The sequence below is a fragment of the Triticum dicoccoides genome, chromosome 3A, assembly GCF_002162155.2.
Source record: "Triticum dicoccoides isolate Atlit2015 ecotype Zavitan chromosome 3A, WEW_v2.0, whole genome shotgun sequence".
Classification (NCBI taxonomy): Eukaryota; Viridiplantae; Streptophyta; class Magnoliopsida; order Poales; family Poaceae; genus Triticum; species Triticum dicoccoides.
In genome coordinates, this window is record NC_041384.1 from 55,879,324 (window position 1) to 55,901,110 (window position 21,787).

Consider the following 21,787-nt stretch of genomic DNA (forward strand, 5'->3'; position numbering starts at 1 on the left):
ATGAGATACATGCATCTATGGTTTCTTTTGCAGGTAAACATGCATCAAATCAAGTATCTAACTCTAAAGAATGTAGTTATTGACTATTGGTAGCAGCAGCTCCATGTAATTTTCAGGGCAAGGGGAAATGTAAATAAAATGCACTGTCAGTGTATGTGCTATCTTCTTGTATACTTCATCTAAGGGTAATTAAATATGCGGAAGCCAGCTTTCCTATCAGTTGGCGGAGCTTCGTGAGGGCGACCTGGGCGGTGGCCAACCTGAGCTTCTTGTATATCTTTGCATTCGATCAATTTATCCACTAAAAAAAAGCTTATAGTGACTGAGTTTGCCCCTCCAGCCAATGGCCCCCCCATGAATTTAGCCCAAGCTCCGCCACTCCTATAGAGATTGTATGGACCTCAGAAGTAGCACAAACAAAGAAGTGAAGCAATGGTACTACCAAGTAGCCGCATAGATCAGTACATTCAGTCAAGAACACAGTTTGCGACAGAAAGGCTACAAGCTCAACCATAGTCTTGATAAATGTCTACTCCTAAGACAACAAAATGGAAATCTAGCAACACCGGTCAGTTTAACTTGACACACATTGTCAGAACAAGTAAACTAGTCATTACTACAACATATCGATAAGGATAGATACTACTGGATATACGCAAGCATCAGGGCGTACCAAATCAATCCCAGATGGTAGTATGGCACTTCCAAATGCATATGTAACTCAAACATTGGCTGGGAAAAGCCAGGTAGGATGCCATACCCCGCGAGTTGCCTCCGTCGCCGCCGTCTCAAATGGCAATGGCACCACTGTATTGTCTCTCACGTTGTACATGACACAGTCGAACAGGTCATCCTCAGGGACCCTCTTCTGCTCTCTCGGAAGAGGCAGATTCCGTTCGGTCATAGCGTAGACGCAGTCTTCTCGAGCTCCAGGCTGGGCAGGGAGTGACTCGGAGCAGTCTCGGCTGACAAACAGAGCACGCCCCATCAGTGTATCCACCTTGCTCCAGTGCCCAGGGCCGCTGCCGCTCAGGCCCACCGCCTCCGAGACCTCGAACCGGGTCCGTATCGCCCTCACGTAAAAGGGGTCCCAGTGATCCACGTCGACCTGCCGTTCCACCACCAGCAGCTGATGGCCGGATGCGACCAGGTAGAAGAAGATGCCCAGTTGGCAGCCGGCAGTCGAGTCAGATTCCACGCGATCTCTTGGTGCGGCGCTTACGCATTGGACGGAGCTGACAGCGGCCTGCTCGTCGCTGGTATCCAAGGCATGCAGCTCCGGTGGTTCAAGACAGCCATTACCATATTCTGCAGCGAGGACGTAAAGCTTCTCTTTGAAGATTGCAATGTCAACGACATGGGTTTCTCCAGGGGGCTCCCACACCTTGGCCGAGCATGTTCCGAAACCCTGTGGCGGCCCGCGAGCAAAGATTTTGACCTTGTCCCTGGCAATGAGAGCGACAATCTTATCAGACACCACCACCTTGCTTATCCTGTCAAAGCTGTGGTAACATTGGTAGTGGTGGATTTTGCCGTGGGGGAAGGTGAGGTATGTCTCGTCACGGAGGACGATCCAGAGGAGCGCTGGGTGGAGCCGGGGATATGGTTTTGGCGCGAGGAAGAATTCGGAACGATCGGCGCGTGCCCGTGTCACCTGCAATTAATATTAAAGCAAAGGAAGTCACGATGCAGTCATGCTTCAGGTTAGCTCTGAACAAGTTGTTGAACAATGAATGACGAAAAAACTGAACATGGACAAGTTATTTAACATGAGAAAATGGAACCTTTCACAGCAGTCATAACACTGAAGAAAAGTGGAGTACATTGGTTTTAGCTAAGAGTAGCATCAAACTGAACTTACTGTTTGCCACATTTGCTGGACAATCACAAGACTACGACATTTAGGCAAAACATTCTCACAGTATAGTTCATGGTAAAGTAATGCCAAGTTTGATGATTTATTTATTTATTGCAACCAAAATTTAGTTTTCATACTTTGGTTCCTCAATATAACTCTGACTATCTACCAGCTATCAGGTATGTGAAGTAAAGATTCAGATTGTCAATTTATTTATTTATCTACCCTTGTGAGCTCCTAAGAAATACACAAGAGTACCTGGCAGTAGAAAATTCCAATTCACCAAGAACACAAATTGCATCCATGGACACACAAAGAACTACAGAAAATTCAGATTCTTACCTTGTTCTTCCGCGTCCTCTTTGTTCGCGGTTGCTCCTCCACGCGGGACTCGGCGTCGTCGACGATCCCTGGACGTTGTTGCTCCTCCATGCCAGCGCTCTGGCTTCCTTTAAGTCCCCCTCCGCACCTGCTGCTGCCTTCGTCGCCATTGCCGGCGCCGGCGCCGTCGAGGCAGTCCTCCATCGGCCCTTGCTCCTCCTCGAAATGAGTCGAGGAGGTCAGAGACTCAGAGTCGCACAGGACGCGGGATTGGAGAGGCCGGCGGCTGCGGCGGAGCGGGAGGATGTGAGGAGGCGGGTTGGTATCCGGGGATTGGACGGTGGGTAGCTAGCCGGCGGCGCTCCGGGCGCTCCTCGACCTAATAAACGCTCGTATCCTGGCAACTGTACGAGACGTGTGTGCGGGTTCGACGTGGGGGACAGCCCACATATCCGATGCGGCCCGTGGATGGATGTTCATCACCTACTACGGCGTTGGGCCAACTTCAAAAAATAAAAATGAAAACTACAATGCACAGATGCATTTGGTCCGTTCACGTTTGTTTGAGTTTGTGCCGACAAAAATCACGACTCAACGCGTCGATACAAAGGGACGGGTGTCCTAAATTTGGGTCGGGTTTGCGTCCGCAAAAACTATGCAGAGAATGTGTTAGGAGAAGCTGACTGCATGGCAATATCGTTAGGAGCAGAGGACGTGCTCCTTGGAGATTCATCACGATGAAAAGAAGCTGTTAGAGTGGCAATAGCATCACGAGTAGGTGTACTTCTTGCGGACCCGTCGTAGTTTCAGCAGGAAGAGATCAGTGTTAACCATGATAACTACCATTCATCGGTGAAATGTGTAGTTATCATGTGATTAGAACTACTCCCTCCGTTCCAAAATAGATAACCCAACTTTGTATTAATTTTATAGTAAAGTTAATAACGAAGAGAGTAGAAGAGATCTTTCTTTCTTTTGTGATTAGAAACGTAGTTATTATTGGTCATGTGTGCTTGCACTTCCGTTGCATTGACTTGAGAAATAGAAGATATATTTCTGTTTTCTTAGTCAATCTCAATTTCACCTATTCTTTTACATAGGAGTAGAAGTCCTGATAAGAGAAAACTAACTGTGGTACCCAAACAATAGGAGATAGCAACTGCTTGACAACAATATATTAACTTGTAAGATCTGCTTGTTGTTGCTATATATTACATATGCTAGACAGCTCCTGACCAAACTTGTAGAAGTCTGCGTCAGTAGCACTCATGCTTAATTTTTCAATTCTCGCGCCGCTTGGTCCTAACTGATGAGTGGTGGTGTGGAGTGCTGCCTGATGGGTGATATAGTATTCTGCTCCAGTTGAGGACACTAGTTAATCTTGTTCTCTCTCTCTCTGCCCTGGATGTGGTCTGGACTCGCAGCCATCGAGAAGTTTGATCTTATTGAGGGCCAGAAGACCGATTGATGGATGGAGCTTGTAGTGTCGGGTTGCTGGTGAGTGTTAGATTTCTGGCCGCGAGTACCCAAATTTGAAGTTTCTGCCTGGTTATGGACTAGAACTAGATTGGTGTCTGCTTAGTTGATACTCCTATCTGATGCAAAGTGGTAATGAATTTGTTGAGATTTTTAAATTAGTTATTTCATAACTAGTTTAGAAGCTCCAATGAATAAGAGAAGCGGCTTATGAGAAAAGTTTGGTCAAAATAGAGATACTTTGACTTCAGACAAAAGTTATATGCTGACTAAAAAAACGGAGGAAGTATATGTCTTTGTATTTAAAGATAATCATTATGTATAGTTGAAACTTCCTTAACAATGTATCAACAAAATTTGATAATTTATAACAAAATTATCAAATTATATTAGCATATGTATTATTGTTTCTAAATCAATTGTATCACCAGGCTCACAGGATCTCGTGTCCGGTCTGCACGGGAACATATTCCGGAAGCCAAGTTTGAACAACTGCCAATGAAGCAAAGTCTTCATCGCATCCAGCCATCCAAGACCCCGCCTTTGCCTCTTGCAGGTCCTTTAATCACGTCATGGCATTCTTCGCATGTGTTGGTCCATTGAAAATCTTCATGCAGACATGTCCCAAGGTGTCAACAAAAACAGAGCTTTGCGGTGCCCCGGTGAAACTGGTTATACTAATGTTGCGGGTGCACACGACCGGCCCCTATCCAATCAAGGTGTCCAAAGAGCGTCATATGCGCCAATCCTTGTTTTCCTTCGAAGGAGAAGTCCGGAACTTGCAAATGGCCAGATCAAAGAGGACCGGTTGAAGGTAGAACAGTGACTTCGTACGAAGACCACTAGGGCCATTGCCTGGCCGATTATTCTGTGAGACATGAGATCCCAAGATCCACCATATCTCGCTGCCCACCTCCGGCCGGAGGAGGAGGCCGCCGCCGCCATGTTCGGGGCCGCCACTGTCGGTGTCAAAACCGGGGATCTCGGGTAGGGGGTCCCGAACTGTGCGTCTAAGGCGGATGGTAACAGGAGGCAAGGGACACGATGTTTACCCAGGTTCGGGGCCTCTTGATGGAGGTAAAACCCTACGTCCTGCTTGATTATTCTTGATGATATGAGTATTACAAGAGTTGATCTACCACGAGATCAGAGAGGCTAAACCCTAGAAGCTAGCCTATGGTATGATTGTATGTCGTCCTACGGACTAAAACCCTCCGGTTTATATAGACACAGCAGGAGGCTAGGGTTACACAAGGTTGGTTACAAAGGAGGAGATATCCATATCTGAAAGAACATGCGGTGTTCCCATGTTTGGTTTTGGTAATTTATGACAATCTCTATGGACTAATGGTTGCCTTGAGTTATATTTGAAGGTTTTGTCCATAGGCTTTTCTTGGAGTACATGTGTTGGTTTCAAGGAGAGTTTGTGTCGACCAAGGTGCTATTCAAGGAATTACCTAAAGATTGGTCTTGTGAGAGGTTGATCAAGACTAAGTTAAAGAGTGAATCAAGATGATCAACCCACAAAGCGTAGAAGATGTACCAAGAGGGATCAAGTGATCCCATGGTATGGTAAGCATTGTCAATTACGCTTTGTGTACTAACCCATGGTCTTCGTGAGGGTTCTTTGTGGGGTTAGGTTGCGGTGTGCAAGTTCAAGTGGAGCACCACGAAGAGATCAAATGCTTGAAGCTTGTTGTCCTTTGTGGTGACAATGGACCTATGAAGATGTGCGGAAGAGTAGCTCGCCCATAGTAGAGTATGGGGGAGCAATCAACTAGTCTTCATCGACTAAACACAATCAAGAAAGGTTGCGGTGCAAGTTCAAGTGGAGCATCACGTAGAGATCAAATGCTTGAAGCTTGTCGTCCTTTGTGGTGACAATGGACTTGTGAAGATGTGCGGAAGAGTGGCTCACCCATAGTGGAGTATGGGGAGCAATCAACTAGTCTTCATCGAGTCAACACAATCAAGAAAGGTTGCGGTGTGCAAGTTCAAGTGGAGCATCACAAAGAGATCAAATGCTTGAAGCTTGTCGTTCTTTGTGGTGACAATGGACTTGTGAAGATGTGCGGAAGAGTGGCTCACCCATACTGGAGTATGGGGGAGCAATCAACTAGTCTTCATCGAGGCAACCCAATCAAGAAAGGTGGTCCAACTTGAGGGAGTCAAGATCGTCTTCATCTAGCTCAAGTGGACCATGTGCAAGGCAAAGGTTTGCCCCTGGTAGGTTTTCTATTTTACCGGTCTCATGATGGTAGTTGGGAGACCGGGTTATAGGATCTATTGTCGTACTATCAACGGGGGCTCTCGATGAGTAGCTTGATCGTATCGTTCATAGAGAGCTCAAACCATCGCATCCTTGCATCATCTTTATTGGTTCTTGTTTGGTTCTTCTCTTTGTGAGTTTTGGAGCTTATGGTCATCTTGGTGACAAGCTCGAGTTCATCGAAAACGGAGTCCACTCGCATCTTCTATGATGTTTTCGATGTTGGAGGTTTTTGCCGGTTTTTCTCGGTAGGAGGTTTCTCTCCTCTATTTGTTGGCATACCCCCCTGCCTCTTCTTACTATAACCAGTCGCTGTTTTGATGCTACTCATCGTCTTGTTTCCAACAAGTTTGAGTTTGCTCAATTCGGAGCTCATATGCAGAAGTTATGGCAGTTCTGGTTTTCTTGAGTGTGGTTTTTGTCAGGGTCCCAGCGGTAGTACCGTGGTACCCAGCGGTAGTACCGCTGAGGAGTCACAAGCGGCAGTACCGCTCTGCAGCGGTAGTACCGGCGGTGACTCCGCAGCAGTACTACCGTTGGCTTACCAGGTCCCTACCGCGTCAATTCGAGGGGTCGTTTTCTGTGTCGGATTGTGCGGTACCTCGCTGCGGCAGTAGTGCGGCAGTACTGCCCTTCCTCCGCGGTAGTACCGCCCGGTTCCCTCTTTCCCTTTCCCCTTCGTTCTGTGCGGCAGTACCGCCGAAGGTAGCGGTAGTACCGCTGTATCCTGCGGTACTACCGCCCCAAGGTTCATGTTTTGTTGCTCCTTTTCCCTGTTTCTTCTGCCTGAGCGGTACTACCGCTCGTGGAGCGGTAGTACCGCTCGTGTGCGGGCTGAGCACATAACGGTTGGATTTTCCCCCTCCTATAAAAGAGGGTCTTCTTCCCCAATGAATCTTATCCTTTGAGCTCGTGTTCTTCCCCCATTGTTGACCTTCTTCGAGCTTGCTAACTCTCAATCCCTCCATGGATTCTTGCTAGTTTTTGAGGGAAAATAGAGAGGAGATCTAGATCCACATTTCCACCAATCACTTTCTCCTCTATGTGAGGGGAACCCCTTGGATCTAGATCTTGGAGTTCTTGGTGTTCTCCTTCTTGTTCTTCCTCTCATTTTCCTCCCTAGCATTAGTTGCTTCGGTGGGATTTGAGAGAGAAGGACTTGGGCACTCCGTGTGCCCTTGCCATTGCATTTGGTGCATCGGTTTGAGTTCTCCACGGTGATACGTGGAAGTGAAGGTTGAGAAGCTTATTACTCTTGGGTGTTTGGGCACCCTAGAGCTTGTTCCTCTTGGGTGTCGTGGCGCCCTAGACGGTTGGTGTTGTTCGGAGCTCAATCATTGTGGTGAAAAGCTCCGGGAAAGCATCGGGGTCTCCAATTAGGTTGTGGAGATCGCCCCGAGCAATTTGACGGGTACCGGTGACCGCCCCCAAGGGTTGCCAAAGTGTACGGGTTCGGTGACCGCCCCCAAGGGTTGCCAAAGTGTACGGGTTCGGTGACCGCCCTCAAGGGCCCCTTAGTGGAATCACGGCATCTTGCATTGTGCGAGGGCGTGAGGAGATTACGGTGGCCCTAGTGGCTTCTTGGGGAGCATTGTGCCTCCACACTGCTCCAAACGGAGATTAGCATCCACAAGGGTGTGAACTTCGGGATACATCATCGTCTCCGTGTGCCTCGGTTATCTCTTACCCGAGCTCTTTACTTATGCGCTTTACCTTGTGATAGCCCTATTGTTTCTTGTCATATATCTTGCTATCACCTAGTAGTTTATCTTGCTTAGCATAAGTTGTTGGTGCCTAATTGTTTTAGGTTTTATGCTTGGCAAATTAACCGCTAGGTTTATTCCGCATTTGTTCAAGCCTAAACCGTAATTATTTTAAAGCGCCTATTCACCCCCCCCCTCTAGGCGACATCCACAATCTTTCAATATAAGTATTTCCTAGCTTGCCTTCCACGCCAAGCAGAGTCCCATCCGGACACGGGACGAAGTCTTCAATCTTGTATCTTCATAGTCCAACAGTCCGGCCAAAGAATATAGTCCGGCTGTCCGGAGACCCCCTAATCCAGGACTCCCTCAGTAGCCCCTGAACCAGGCTTCAATGACGATGAGTCTGTCGCGCAGTGTTGTCTTCGACATTGCAAGGCGGGTTCCTCCTCCGAATACACCATGGAAGAGTTTGTATACAAGGATGGTGTCCGACCCTGCAAAATAAGTTCCACATACCACCGTAGAGAGAATAATATTTCCACAAATCTAATCTGCTGACATGTTTTGACAACATGACATCGCGCCACGGCCCGGTCATTATTTGAACCGCTTTTCTTTAACCAGCCCCGCACATAGCGCGAGGCGGTTTCTTGACACGTCTTGTCAAAACAGAGATCGTGTTCCCCTTATCACGGGATTCTCATCAATACAAGCGTGGGTAACCCAACCGTGCCTGCTAGTATGACTCCTAAATCTTAGGTAAGTCTCAAAAGGCCACGAGGAGGACGCCTTATATTCACCCTCTTTATAAAGGGGACAAGGCTTTTTCTTTTTTCCCTCCCGCGCTCAATCGAATCCTTCCCCAGCCTCGAGTTCTAACACCCAAAGCTCAGGTCAGGTGCTTCGGACCTTCAATCATGTCCGGATCCAGCCTTCAAGGCCGGTGGATGCCTTCCTCCGTCACGGAGGAGGACATCAAGAAGTTGAGGGTGGCCAGATATCTGACCGCGGAAATTTCACATAAGCTGCCCGCCCGAGGGCAGGTTGTCCCTACTCCCGAACCCAATGAGAGCGTTGTGTTCGTCTGCCACTTCCTCCGAGGACTAGGTCTCGCTCTGGATCCCTTTGTTAGGGGTCTTATATTCTATTACGAACTGGATTTTCATGATCTGGCCCCGGATTCCCTTCTTCACATCTCGTCATTCATGGTCGTATGTGAGGCCTTCCTCCGCATTACCACTCACTTTGGCCTGTGGCTCAAGACCTTTGATGTGAAGCCGAAGACGGTCGAGGGGCAGTACGCAGCGTGCGGAGGTGCTTTAATAAGAAAAATTGTTGACGCTCCATGGCCAAAGGGTTCCTTTCCAGAGGTGTCCGGATTGTGGCAGCGGGAGTTGTTTTACATCACAGCTCCCCGAAGTGCCAAACGGGTAGCTACCCCCACCTTTCACTCGGGCCCCCCACCACAACTGATGTCATGGATCAGTCAGGGGTTGAGCTGGGGTCCAGCCAAGGACGTGCCAATACTGCATAGCCGTATCCGAGATCTCTTCGAGGGAGATTTCAGTGTGGTTATGGTAATGCAAGTTATGCTGGTTCGTCGAGTCCAGCCTTGCAAACGCCAACCCCTCCGCATGTGGGAATTCAACCCGGAAGGAACGCGCACTATTCAACATTTCCTCGGCATGACGCATGAGGAGATGTACAAATCGTTCTTCGGACCCCAAATAGAGTGTCCGGACACCACCGAGGACGTGGGCCTAAGCTGCAACCGCCCCGCTGCCCAAGTAAGTAATCCCATGGCCGAACACACTGTCCTTTTATTTATCATGACATCATTCTGAAGAATCGCTCTTGGACCAGGACTGGATAACAAAGGCGAAGATGATCCAGTGTTTGGCCCCCCTTCCTGAGGGCTTGGACAATCCGATGCTGGAAAAGATGCTTGAGCCAGCACCTTGTCTAGTGCCCTCAAAGGAAGATGAAGGGGGGAATAAAGAGGGCGAAAACGGGCCTCCTTCGCTACCTATTCCAACCGAGGGAATGAGTGTCTCCGCGAAGGAGGATAACACAGGGGAAGAATCTGACATTCTCTCCCCCTGTGGAAGGAAGAGGACTACCTGTGAAGATCCGGAAACTAAGGTTTCCAAACGGGAGAAGAAATCTCCGCCAGAGGGTCCTGCCTCGGAGGGTATTCTTGCCGCACAATGTCCGCGCGGGGATCAGCCCTCTACCGAGTTGTAAGTAATCAAAAAGTACTTAATGGTGAAGATATCCTACCTTACTTCCGAATACAATAACCAATGCTTATAAATTGCAGTCCGGATCGCAACCCTTATCGACAGATTTCATCTTCGGGGGATCTTCTTCCGGAGATGATAAAGAGCGAAACGCCTCCCCCGGACTCCCCAACTCAAGAAGCGGGCGACCTTGAAGTGTCGTCACGAAGCAACAAGTGACAGTAAAAAAGGTTTACGCAGGGCCTTAATCTAAAAAGAAACCTTTGGGCGGGTCCCTGCTGCACGTCTGCGCCTATGTCTCCATTGTGCCGTGTCCTGGACGGGTGTAGCACGATTGTCACCTGCAAAAGGAAAGAATTTAGGTGAAAGTTGTCGTGCCAAAAAGAAGAGTGAATTATCAAAATTCCAGAGAGGCATAGTTGAGCCGGGATGGCCCTGATTACACGCGGGAAGCCCCTGGTATCGTTTTATGAGGGTGCGAAAACCAATCTCATGCATGTATGATGGAACGCCGGACTCGTCTAACCGTGTCTAGTGTGCAGCTGTTAGAGCCGCCGTGTCCTCTTCTGTTCGTAAAGAACGGTTGGTATTTCCACTAACTATAATGACGCCTCGTGGACCGGGCATCTTGAGCTTGAGAAAAACATAATGCGGTATTGCGTTAAAACGAGCGAAAGCCGCCCTTCCGATTAGTGCTTGAAAATCACTCCGGAATGGAGCGATGTGAAAAGTTAACGTTTCACTCCGAAAGTTATCGGGAGAACCGAATGCCACCTCTAGTAGTAGAGAGCCCGTGCAGTGGGCCTCTTGGCCTGGTATTACTCCCTTGAAGGTAGTATTACTGTGACTTATTTGTGTCGGGTCTACCCCATTTTGCGGACTGTGTCCTGATATATCAGATTTAGATCACTGCCACCGTCCATGAGGACCCTTGTAAAATGGTACCCATTTATTATTGGGTCTAACACCAAGGTCGTCAGTCCTTCGCGTCGGATATGTGTATCGTGATCCCTGCGATCGAAAGTGATCGGGCAGGCCGACCAGGGGTTGGGCCTAGGGGTGACGGGCTTTATGGCGTGTGTGCATCGGAGTGCGTGATTGCTTCTCCTCTTTGTCACCTGGATCACGTTTACTGTTTTAACCTCTGGTGGGAACTTTTTCTATCCTCCGGCGCTTTGCTGGCGAGGTTCATCCTCGTCTTCGCTTGGTGTCTCTTCCCCTTTCTGTTCAGCGTTTAGCTTACCGGCCTGCTTGAAGACCCAACATTCTCTGTGGGTATGATTTGTAGGTTTTTCTCGGGTGCCGTGAATCTGACAGAGTTTGTCAAGAATTTTGTTTAGGTCAGATTGTCCTTCTCTACTACCTTTGAAAGGCTTTTTCCGCTGACTTGGTCGAGAGCCCCTGAATCCGGCGTTTACCGCCGTGTTATCTGGGCTACCGTCTTTATTTCGACGCTTGTTTTTGTTGCGTCGTGGTTTACCATTGCCATCCCTGACTTCGGATGTGCTTGGGTCGTTGGTGCTGCTACGGGCCAACCAGCTATCCTCACCCGCACAAAAGCGGGTCATGAGGCTTGTTAGGGCTGCCATTGTGTTCGGACGTCGGATCCATACCATGTTTGCAGTTTGCGTCTTGATCGTGTTCTGCACCGAGGTGGTGCAGTTGTCGTCTCTTCCAGAGTCGCGTGGACTATTATTATCGTTGTTCTTGCTATGGCGGGACTTAGAGCGGCGCCGCTGACGTCGGCGCTTGGGTTGCTTCTTGGAGGTGTCATCCTCTGCTGTCTCATCGTTGTTGGCTTCTTTGGGTGTGTCCACCATGTATACGTCATATGATGAAGTAGCGGTCCAGCGTCCTGTGGGCGGTGGTTCCTGTTCGTCTCCTGCATCGTCGTTCATACCGTTGATGTCTTCGGAGTCGAAGTCGAGCATGTCGGTTAAGTCGTCGAAAGTGGCTACTAAGTGGGTGGTGGGTTGGCAGCGAATTTCTTCGCCGTCCGCATCCCATTCTAGCCGGACATAGTTCGGCCAAGGTTCTCCTGACAGGGAGAGAGACCTTAATGAATTTAGCACATCCCCGAAGGGTGAGTGCTGAAATATGCCCGCGGAGGTGAACTCCATGACCGACGCCCAGTCGGACTCGACGGGCACGGATATGAGCGGCTCGGAGTCCGTGGCCGGAGATGAATCCAGTGGTTTGGCGACACAGCTCTCATAAGGGGTGAAGTCAGTATCCGGCTCTATCGCCACTAAGAGTGCGGCCTCCATGGCGGGGCCCATCCCTCCGCTCTCGGATGGCGCGACTTGCTCCGGATTGATGGACGGAGTAGCTGCGGATGCGATCTCCCGAACACTGTCCGACGGCAGAGTTACGTCATACTCGTCAAGACTGTACGGCGCGTCCGACATGGGCCCGAATCCGTCGAAGATCAAGTCTCCGCGGATGTCGGCCGTGTAGTTCAAGTTTCCAAATCTGACCTAATGGCCAGGGGCGTAGCTCTCAATCTGCTCCAGATGGCCAAGCGAATTGGCCCGCAGTGCAAAGCCGCCGAATATGAAGATCTGTCTGGGGAGGAAAGCCTCACCCTGGACCGCATCGCTCACGATGATCGAAGGAGCCATCAAGCCTTATGGTGACGACACGGTGGAACTCTCAATGAAAGCACCAATGTCGGTGTCAAAACCGGCGGATCTCAGGTAGGGGGTCCCGAACTGTGCGTCTAAGGCGGATGGTAACAGGATGCAGGGGACACGATGTTTACCCAGGTTCGGGCCCTCTTGATGAAGGTAAAACCCTACGTCCTACTTGATTATTCTTGATGATATGAGTATTACAAGAGTTGATCTACCACGAGATCAGAGAGGCTAAACCCTAGAAGCTAGCCTATGGTATGATTGTATGTCGTCCTACGGACTAAAACCCTCCGGTTTATATAGACACCGGAGGGAGCTAGGGTTACACAAGGTCGGTTACAAAGAGGAGATATCCATATCCGCATTGCCTAGCTTTCCTTCCACGCCAAGCAGAATCCCATCCGGACACAGGACGAAGTCTTCAATCTTGTATCTTCATAGTCCAACAGTCCGGCCAAAGGATATAGTCCGGCTGTCCGGAGACCCCCTAATTCAGGACTCCCTCAGCCACCTTGGCGCCCAAGTGATGTGGGCAGAGCCGCAGATCGTCGGTGCCACGCACAGGAACCAACAAGGTGCAGGATCAGGGCTTGCCAGGCCCATGCGGGACTAGATCGATCCCGCCCCGCCGCCTCTACCAACCAGTTGTCGCTAACACAACACACCACCGCAGCTGAAGGAGCGAAAATGGGCGCCGCCGCCACCACACCTGGCAGCGACCAGCAGGAGCCCCGCTGCCGCCACGTCGCGCGGGCTTTGCCCGACGGGGCCTCTGGCAACAGCGGAGGTAGGGGAGGGGGCCTCGAGCGCCAGCAAGGGTAGCCCCGGTGTGGTGTGGCGCCGCCACACGGGGAATCGAGGGAGGGTTAGGTTAGTTCCCGATTTTATATATGAGAAGAATGATTGTAAAGTGAACGGTTTCCAAAGTTTGAAGATAAACGGAAGGAAATCAAAGTTTAAGTTGTTACCTAAAAGTCTAAAACTCTAGAACAAGTTCAGCGAAGCAACATGAACCCTAGCTGCGCATCCAATTTGGTGTAACTTGCAAGGCGTGTACGACACCTGTTTTGGTGCAGCACCAGGCCAGCCGGGACACAATGCTCCACCTCTCGTGGCAAGGCCGCAAGGAAGAAGGAAGCTATGGTTGACTAATAAAGCTTGGCCATGTTGCCTAAAAGAATCGAAGTAGTAATACCCATGTTGATCAAAGCCAGAGTTTCAACACCGATGTTAAACAAAACACCGCAGTAAATTCATATGAACCAACGTGATACTATATGGGGAGTGCTGCTCACACAGTCATACAGTAAATTGGGTGGAGCAAAATACGGGCGTCTGCTATTTGTTGACGTATATGTCGTCTGAACATAGGCCTGCTACTAGTAAGTTTGAGCTAGATTTGTTAACTAATCAATGATAGTCTCCGTCTGTCTTCCGTCGGGCTATCATTTCTCCTCGACCTGCAAAACAACAGAACAATATGCAACAATACCAGTCAGGATGCAGATTGATCACCAATGTCCAATAAGGTAGTCTTTTTTTTTTTTTGCTTTGCAGGTACCAATAAGGTAGTCTATCTAATAGGCTAATAGCTAGTGTGTTCATACGCACGACCTTAATCGTTACAGCCGCAGGCTGGGCTTGAGGCCTATGCCTTACACATCGGGGAGCTGCCGCGGCCACAGCCGCAGTGTCGTCAATTCCCTCCTCCTCCACCTCCGGGAAGGATCCCCCGAACGCCATCGCCGGTAGCTTTGGCGCAACCGATGACGCCTCCACAGCAGCACGTTGCTGCCCCTCCTCGCCCATCTGACAAAGAGTGAAAACACATTCAGGAAGTCAGTAAGTATGCATAGCAGCTCAGCAGACATAGGCAGGCAGCGATGCAAATTACCATGCGGCGAAGGTAGCTGTTCTGGTCCTCCAAGATGTGCACCTACGTGTCATATGTGCAATGTCATCCACAGTTAGTTTCCAGATGAAAATTTGCGTGTGTGCCTCTGATTGAATTGATTTTGGTTCTCCTAGGATTACGCTTACCTTGTGGTATGATTCGGCCAACTGCTGCTCCAGCAGCTTGTCCTGCACACACACACACACACACACACACACACACACGAGACTGTCATGCAGCTCACTCAAACACTGGGCATGTGAGCAACACAGAATTGTGTGCAGTGTAGGATGTGTGTACCTTCATTTCACGGACTTCGCCCAGCACGCACTCCAGCCGCTGCTCCAGATCGTCCAGTTCGGCCGCCGTCGCGGCGAATGGCAGATCTTCTCCGGTTTGCCTCCTCACGCTGGCCTCGAGACGGTCACGCTCACGCCTCAGATCCGCCAACGGTTGCTGTGTGCGAAGAATCGCATAGATCAATCAGAAAGGCAAGCATGCAGTTAACTCTGAGTGTACAAATGTGTGTGTGTACTGTATGTTGTACATGACTGGATGTGTTTGTTTATTGACCTGATCATCATCATCATGATCTATCCCCTGGAACTGGAACTGGAACTGGAACTTGTGGTTGGTGATGCTCTCGTAGCGCTCAATTAGCTCGCTCCAGCTTAACATTGACAGGTGAAGTATAAATATGTCACAACTATAGTAATATTGTACACTGAATATGAACATAAGCATCTGAATCCGAGCAGAAGATTAAAATCAGAGCCAAATTCGAAAGCATCATCTGGCTAACTTGATCACAAACAAAACACAATTCGAGCATGCCAATTGCCAATACTGCGGCAGGCTAGGACGATGCCAAAGATGGCACTTGCAAGGGATGCAGATTCAGTAATCGGCATGATCATCAAAACCATAATGCAGAATCTCGCTTGTCTCGACTAGCGCGTGACGGAACGGACGGAGAACGGACCTTGTGCTGGGGCTGCAGTAGTCGAACAGCTTGCCGGCGCCGCCGTCGTCGAAGACGAGGAGGCCGAGGTCCACGCCGCAGAGCACGGCGAGCTCGCCCGCCTTCTTGAGCAGGCCGCGGCGGCGCTTGCCGAAGGTGGCCCGGCGCGACACGTCGTTGTGGATCCTCTTCATCTCCGTCCTCCCGCGGCCCATCTTCTCTCTTGGCTCGGAACGCGGGGACTGGTGATCGACGCCGAAGCCAAGCTAGGTAGAAGAAGAAGAGATCGAGCAGCAAGTCAGTCAGTCCGTGGTGCTCTCCTCTCCTCTAGTGATAGTCCGTGGCCCCGCGCCGCCGTACAGACGAAAATTCCAGGAAGTTTCGCCGGCGACTAGTGATGGATAGTATACCGTGAAAGGTCCGCCCGTCACGCCCGACCGGAAAGCAGCAAGCCGGTCACCGATCCTCTGCGGCGGTGCGCGTGGAAGAAAACAAAAGCGGCGGCTGCGTTGCCGGTCTGGGAAGTGCTCGGGTCACCGCGCCTCCTTCCGGGTGGCGGAAACTTGCCGTTTCCGGCGTAAAGCGAAAGCGTTGCCCGACCGTGAGTGACTCCGATCATATCGATACTACTACACGGCGCAGCAGCGATCGTTTGTTTCTGCATGGATGACCAGGGCACCAGTCCCACCTCGGCTCGCTGCGGCACATGTGCTAGTAGGAACCAGCAGCAGGTTAGAAAAGCACGGTAAATTTGGATCGATCGGTAAAATTCCGAAAGCGCGTCTATCCATTCGCAAAGCAAAGAAAAAGGAAAGCGCGTCTATCTGTCGGAGGATGCGGGTTCCTAAGCTCCAAGCCATGCATGCATGCTCCATTGCTCCTCCACTCTATCTCTAACAATGCCTTCATCATGCCCACAATTCGACTCACCCTGGCGAAAAACTAACACTTTGTAAAGAATAATTCAAAAGCTATCACTCCATGACTATTTTTTTTTTTTTTGCAAAAAATTTACCATCTTAGAAAGGGAGTACCTAGAACTCATCTAAATGAGATATAATTTGGTCTCATTCACTTGAAAATCAAGAACAAAAATAACCCACGTCAGCACACACGCATCTTATAACATCACATCCAATGACTATAAAAGGTGAATGAAACCAAATTATATCTCATCTAGATGAGTTCTAGCAAAACTGTCCTAGAAAAGTGCCCAATTCGGTTCGTTTAAACCCGTTTGTATTTCTTGAAAACATGCAGTCGCGACGCCCTCTCCCCTTAAAAACATGCAGCCGTGGGAACGAGATCCTCTGACTTATCAACAGTAATTTGTATGCACTAATCCATAGTATACAATGATATTTCGATGGTTTCATCCCTCTGACTTTCCTCCTCTATTTTACACATGGAGGCAACTGTAGCTACCTAACTTGTCTCCTAAACGTCAGAGGGTCCACTTCCGCAGTCGTGACACTCATGAAGACATGCAGTCGGATGTCATTTGACCACCAAATTTTGCATGCATCATTTGTTCGTGATTGAAGCCACAAAGTTTTAGATTGTTTTATTTATCATGGGTGCAATGTCCCTCGGTGTAGAATAACCACCTAAGCAAAAAAGAGTAATTCCTTAAAAAAATAGGGACGTGAAGGACGAGGGTTAGAATGAGGAACTAACTTACGGGGATCGGCTAGAGATGTTCTTAGTATATAGGTCTCACTTTCAAAATTCGTTGCATAAAGTGAGAGAAACCAGGCCTGCCATCTATCAACCTTAATATCCCATTTATTTTCTGCAAATATCATTAGATTTTTTATATAATGGTCACATAGGTTACCTTTGAATAGGTACATATGAAAGAACATTTAGGTGGGAAGAGAAAGTAAAAGAAAAAGGAAAACTCAAACTAAAAATCAGTTCTTACACACATATCCTTACATAATAATCTATTAATTGGTGCTAGCTAGCTAATTAATACTCATTCCAGCAGCCTCCTCTTGTAAGTAACCATCACTTTGCCTCTTGGCCCTGGAATGAATTTCTCCCATTCCTCGTCAGGGAAAGGGGAGACGATCTTGAGCTCAAAGTTCCTTAGCAGATGGCTCCATATCACCTTGATCTGCATGTAAGCATAGTCCTCCCCCAAGCAAACGTGCCTCCCGGCACTAAAGGGCGTGAACGAGAACTTGCCGCCAACTTTGTCCTCCTCTCTCCCAGGGCCAAACCTAGACGGGTCATACACATGAGGGTCCTCGAAAATGTGTGGCAGCCTGTTGTTCACCGCCGGCGAGGTTACCAAGGTATGCCCCTTGGGGATCGCGTATCTGCTGCCATCTCTTGCTTGCACGCCGAAGCTCTTGTTCGCCTGGCGGATGATCACGTTCGCCGGAGCGTGCATCCTGAGCGCCTCCATGATGCAGCAACGCAGGGTGCCCATCTCTCGCAGGACGTCGTAGTCGACGCGTTCCCTGCCGTGTCGAAAGATGATCTGTCTCTGCTCCTCGACGGCGGCCTCGAGGTGGCGGCCGTCTCCATGGCTGAGCAGGCAAGCTCCTGTCCAGATAGCGGCGCTGGCGCTCGTGTGCTGCCCGGCGAAAATCATGCCGATGAGTAGCCCGGCGATCTCGCTCTCGGTCACGGGGCGGCCGTCGGCGTACCTTGACTCCACGAGCTTCTGTAGCACGTCGTTCTCGGCTCGGCCCGAGGTCCTGCGTGCTCTGACGGCCTCGTGGAATATCTCCCCCAGCTTGGCCCGGGCCGCGTCGCGCCGGCGGTGTGGTGTGATCGGGAGGTACGGGAAGAAGAGGCTGGCCATGTGCAAGCCGTTTTCGAAGAGCTCGTGAAGGAGATGGGTTACTTCGTCGAACATGTTGTCTCGGATCTGTTCTCCGAGCAGGCACCGGTTGGCGATCCGCATGAGTACCAGCCCGAGCTCCTGCTTCAGATCCACCGTGCCATGCTCTCCCCATTTGCCAAAGTAGTCCTACAAGATTTGTGTTCAGATAAGCTCGAAGATGATGACATGGATGAAGAAAAGGACCAAACAACAATTATAAAAAGAGCCATCCATCCATGCATGCATGGACGAGCATGCATATGTACCTAGGTCGAGTAAATTGCAAAAAACCCACCATAATTGGGAACCCTAATTCATAAAACCACCACCATTCGGTTTTTTTTCAAAAAACCTCCAACATTAAGGTAATAGTTTTCAAAAAACGCTAATATGTCGCTTAGAGCCGTTTGACGAAAAATTAACCGCCGGGTCCCACTGTCGGATGTAATGTGGCCGAGGTGTAGACGGCGCCGGTCATGTACATACTAACGGCGCTATCTGGTCAAGTTTGACCAGTCAAAGTCGCACTCGTCGCCGCCCCGCAGAGCGCCTGCGCCTGCTCCTGGCCAAGTCACCTGAAGTTGTGGAGGTGGCCATGCACGCCGCGCTGGAGGTTGCCATCGACAGGACCCGCGAGGAGAGCTCGGTCGTGCTCTCGGCGCCCTCGGGAGCCCCGGCATGCACCGGAGGCGGAGCAGGGCCATGGCCATCGCGTTCGATGTCCCCGCTGCGACGCGCCCGACCGCCCGTGCTTTGGAGGAGGCGGGGTGCGCGGCGCTGCTGCTCGAGCGCCCGTGCACGGACGGGGCCGCTGCTAGCACGCCAGTGCGCGCCTTGCGCGACGATGGCTGCTCGTGCCCGTGCGCGAACGGGGTTGCTGCTCGCGGGCCCTTGCGTGGCGGCCGCTGCTGCTCAAATCCCCAAGAACGGCGGGGCGACAGCGGCTTGCCTCGCCGGCGCCAATCGGTGGTTCGGCGTGGGACCCTAACGGCGGACGCCGTATCTGGACAGCGAGCACCGGAGCCAGCCCGTGCGTGACCCACGGTGGACGCCCGATCCATACAATGCACAGGAGGCGGCACCGCATATGTTCACGCCAGTACCAGGAAACGGGGAGGGGCCGGCTTCCCGCACCGCCCGCAGGTTCGCCCGATGCGGCTCCTGTCCGCCAGATCCAGCGGCCTGGTTTTCGGCGTCGCCGGAGCTGGAGGGCCCCTGCTCGCCGTTGACCTCAGTTGCCCCCTCCACTGGCAGCAGCTGACGGGTGGCCCCTTCTTCTAGTTCAACAGACAAGTTAACGGTGACAAGTTTTTTTGCCACATCAGCACTTACAGTGGGTCCCATCCGTTAGAAATGATGTCAACATGTGTTTAGTGACAGATCAGCGTCTTTTGAAAACTGTTACCCCAATGGTGGTGGTTTTTTAAAAAAAATCCGAATGATGATGGTTTTGTGAATTAGGGTCTCTAATTATGATGGTTTTTTGCAATTTACTCACCTAGGTCTGGAGTGAACTCTTCTGCATATATATGTTGCTTACCTCCACTTCACGAACCATGGAATCCACATGGCCCCTCAAGTTGACGGGCTTTATGGCGTCGGACAGGAAGCTGATCTGCCTGCTCCTGGTCGGCAGATCCACGTCGAAGAGGACCCCGCGGCCGAAGATAGGCACGGTGATCTTGTAGATATCCGACTGCCTGATCTCCGACTCGGAGCCTTTGAAGAAGTGAGCCGTCACCTCCGGCCCGACCAGGAACGTCACCTTCTTCAACCCCAAGAGGCTCACCGTGAACACGCTGCCCAGCTCGCCGTGCAGGTCGTGTATCACGGCAGGGAGGCCCTTGGTGACGAGCGTACCCAACGCCGCGATCGCGGAAACGCCGCTCGCCACCGGCGGAAGCAATGCCACGGCGGCGCCGGGTGGTTTGCCGGTTTTTGGCCTCCTTATTTAAGAGCAGTGCTGCTGCGGCGGCGGCGAGGCACGCGGCCACTACGAGAATGGTGGCTTGATCCATGTCGATCGATGGAGGGAGTTGGCGAACCAAAAGGGTCTTTTATAGCTAGCTAGAGCTAGGCGGAGACGCCGATACATGATTGGGAGCCGCGCCGGTGATGGTAGGCATCCTGACTTTCAAATGTGCGATTTTCCATCTCGGTGGAATAATCCAGTCCGCATGCATGCACGGCTGACGTAGTTGACGGGGCGCCCCCCTGGTAAGTGCTGAAATTTCGTCGATTTTTACCGACGACACACTTAGAAACGCACACTTCTCCGCTCACCGCAGGTGCAATGAAGCTGCGGTGCAGAGGAAATAACAAGCAACTCGGCAAACATTTTAGTTTGCCCAATCCCGAGGAAAAGTAACTCGGCGATCAAACTCGGCATTGTCTTACCATTGACGAGTACACTCAGGCTTCGTTCGTAATGGATGTATAGAAAACAAAGGAATAAAAAGCTTTGTAGAAATTGGGTCGAGGTAACAGTTGGAACCTACGAAACTAGAGACAACGAAAGTAAAAATATCTGGAGCGTTCGGTACAAAGGAAAGGAAAACAAGGATGTGGGTCCCTTCACATCCTAAATTATTGTCATGCAAGACTGAAGCCTCTCATGGTGTGGGTCTCAACTTGCTTTTCACCAGCCTCACCTCGGGACTCCATGCAGAAAAAGAGCTCGCACTGGATGTTTGATTTCCCGTGAAACTGCAGGCTACAGAAACTTTCCTATGGAATTCTAGTACTTCATCCATGTAGACCGAACGCTGCATCAGGGAATCTTTCCTCTGTTTCTTTATTCCTGTACTTTTCCTCCATAAATCCTCCGAACCAAACTCAACCTCAATAATGATCTCAGAAATGTGTTGACCGATGGGCCCCACCACAGGACAGTCGATGGCAGCGTGACTAAAGGTGCTTTTTTTTTAAATCATCGGGGGAAGGGGAGGAGTCCCTCCACCTGAATATATTGCTCAAAGTGGCCATAATGTCAGGAGAGTGATCCAGTTTATAAGGAAAACCGGATCGAAAATCTTAACAAATTGACCTCGTTTATGAAGAAAACCGAGCCGAAAACTAGACAGATAACAAATGTTACAAGAAAAGGAGAGGAACATGACGCCCAACATAAGAGCGTCTTCAGCCGCGCCCCCAGAACGGCCTCCCCAGGCGATTTTTTTACGCCGGCGCCGGAAAAAGGGCCTAGTCGCGTCCCCAGGAGTCCATTTTTCGCCGGCTTGGGCCGAAATCAGCACCGGCGGACCCAAGCCGAACCCGACGCGCCGGGGGGCGCCAGGGCGAGTGTTTTGGCGCGAAACAGCCGCGGGCCCGCCGAGTCAGCGAGACAACTGCTTCGTCGACCTCAATGCCTCGGTTCCCGCGAGAATCAATGCGAAGGCTGCCGCGCTGCAGCCTCCATTGATGCCTCACGAGCGGCGCAGTGAAGACGCTGCCGACGCGCGTCCCACCTGCATGCGCCACGCGTCCGCCCGCATGCCGCCACCGGCCACCCCGCTTCGGCTATAAAACGCGCCTCTCCTCGCCGGTGAGCGCAACAGCCTCCCCCTCTACCTCCAGTGAAAGCCTTTTCCCCG

General features: G+C 50.7%; 1 protein-coding gene and 2 pseudogenes across 1 annotated transcript; all 3 read right to left on the minus strand.

The window, feature by feature from the left end:
- Positions 1 to 425: 425 nt before the first annotated feature.
- On the minus strand, positions 426 to 2,573 carry LOC119267076. The gene is made up of 2 exons (XM_037548385.1): positions 2,201 to 2,573; positions 426 to 1,654 (listed from the first exon to the last, which is right to left on the minus strand). Exons 1-2 carry the CDS (start codon positions 2,381 to 2,383, stop codon positions 722 to 724), a joined length of 1,116 nt encoding a protein of 371 aa, XP_037404282.1. The 5' UTR covers positions 2,384 to 2,573; the 3' UTR covers positions 426 to 721.
- An 11,585-nt stretch (positions 2,574 to 14,158) lies between these two features.
- LOC119271924 lies at positions 14,159 to 15,667 on the minus strand (annotated as a pseudogene).
- A 1,669-nt stretch (positions 15,668 to 17,336) lies between these two features.
- LOC119271206 lies at positions 17,337 to 20,212 on the minus strand (annotated as a pseudogene).
- Between the last annotated feature and the right edge of the window lie 1,575 nt (positions 20,213 to 21,787).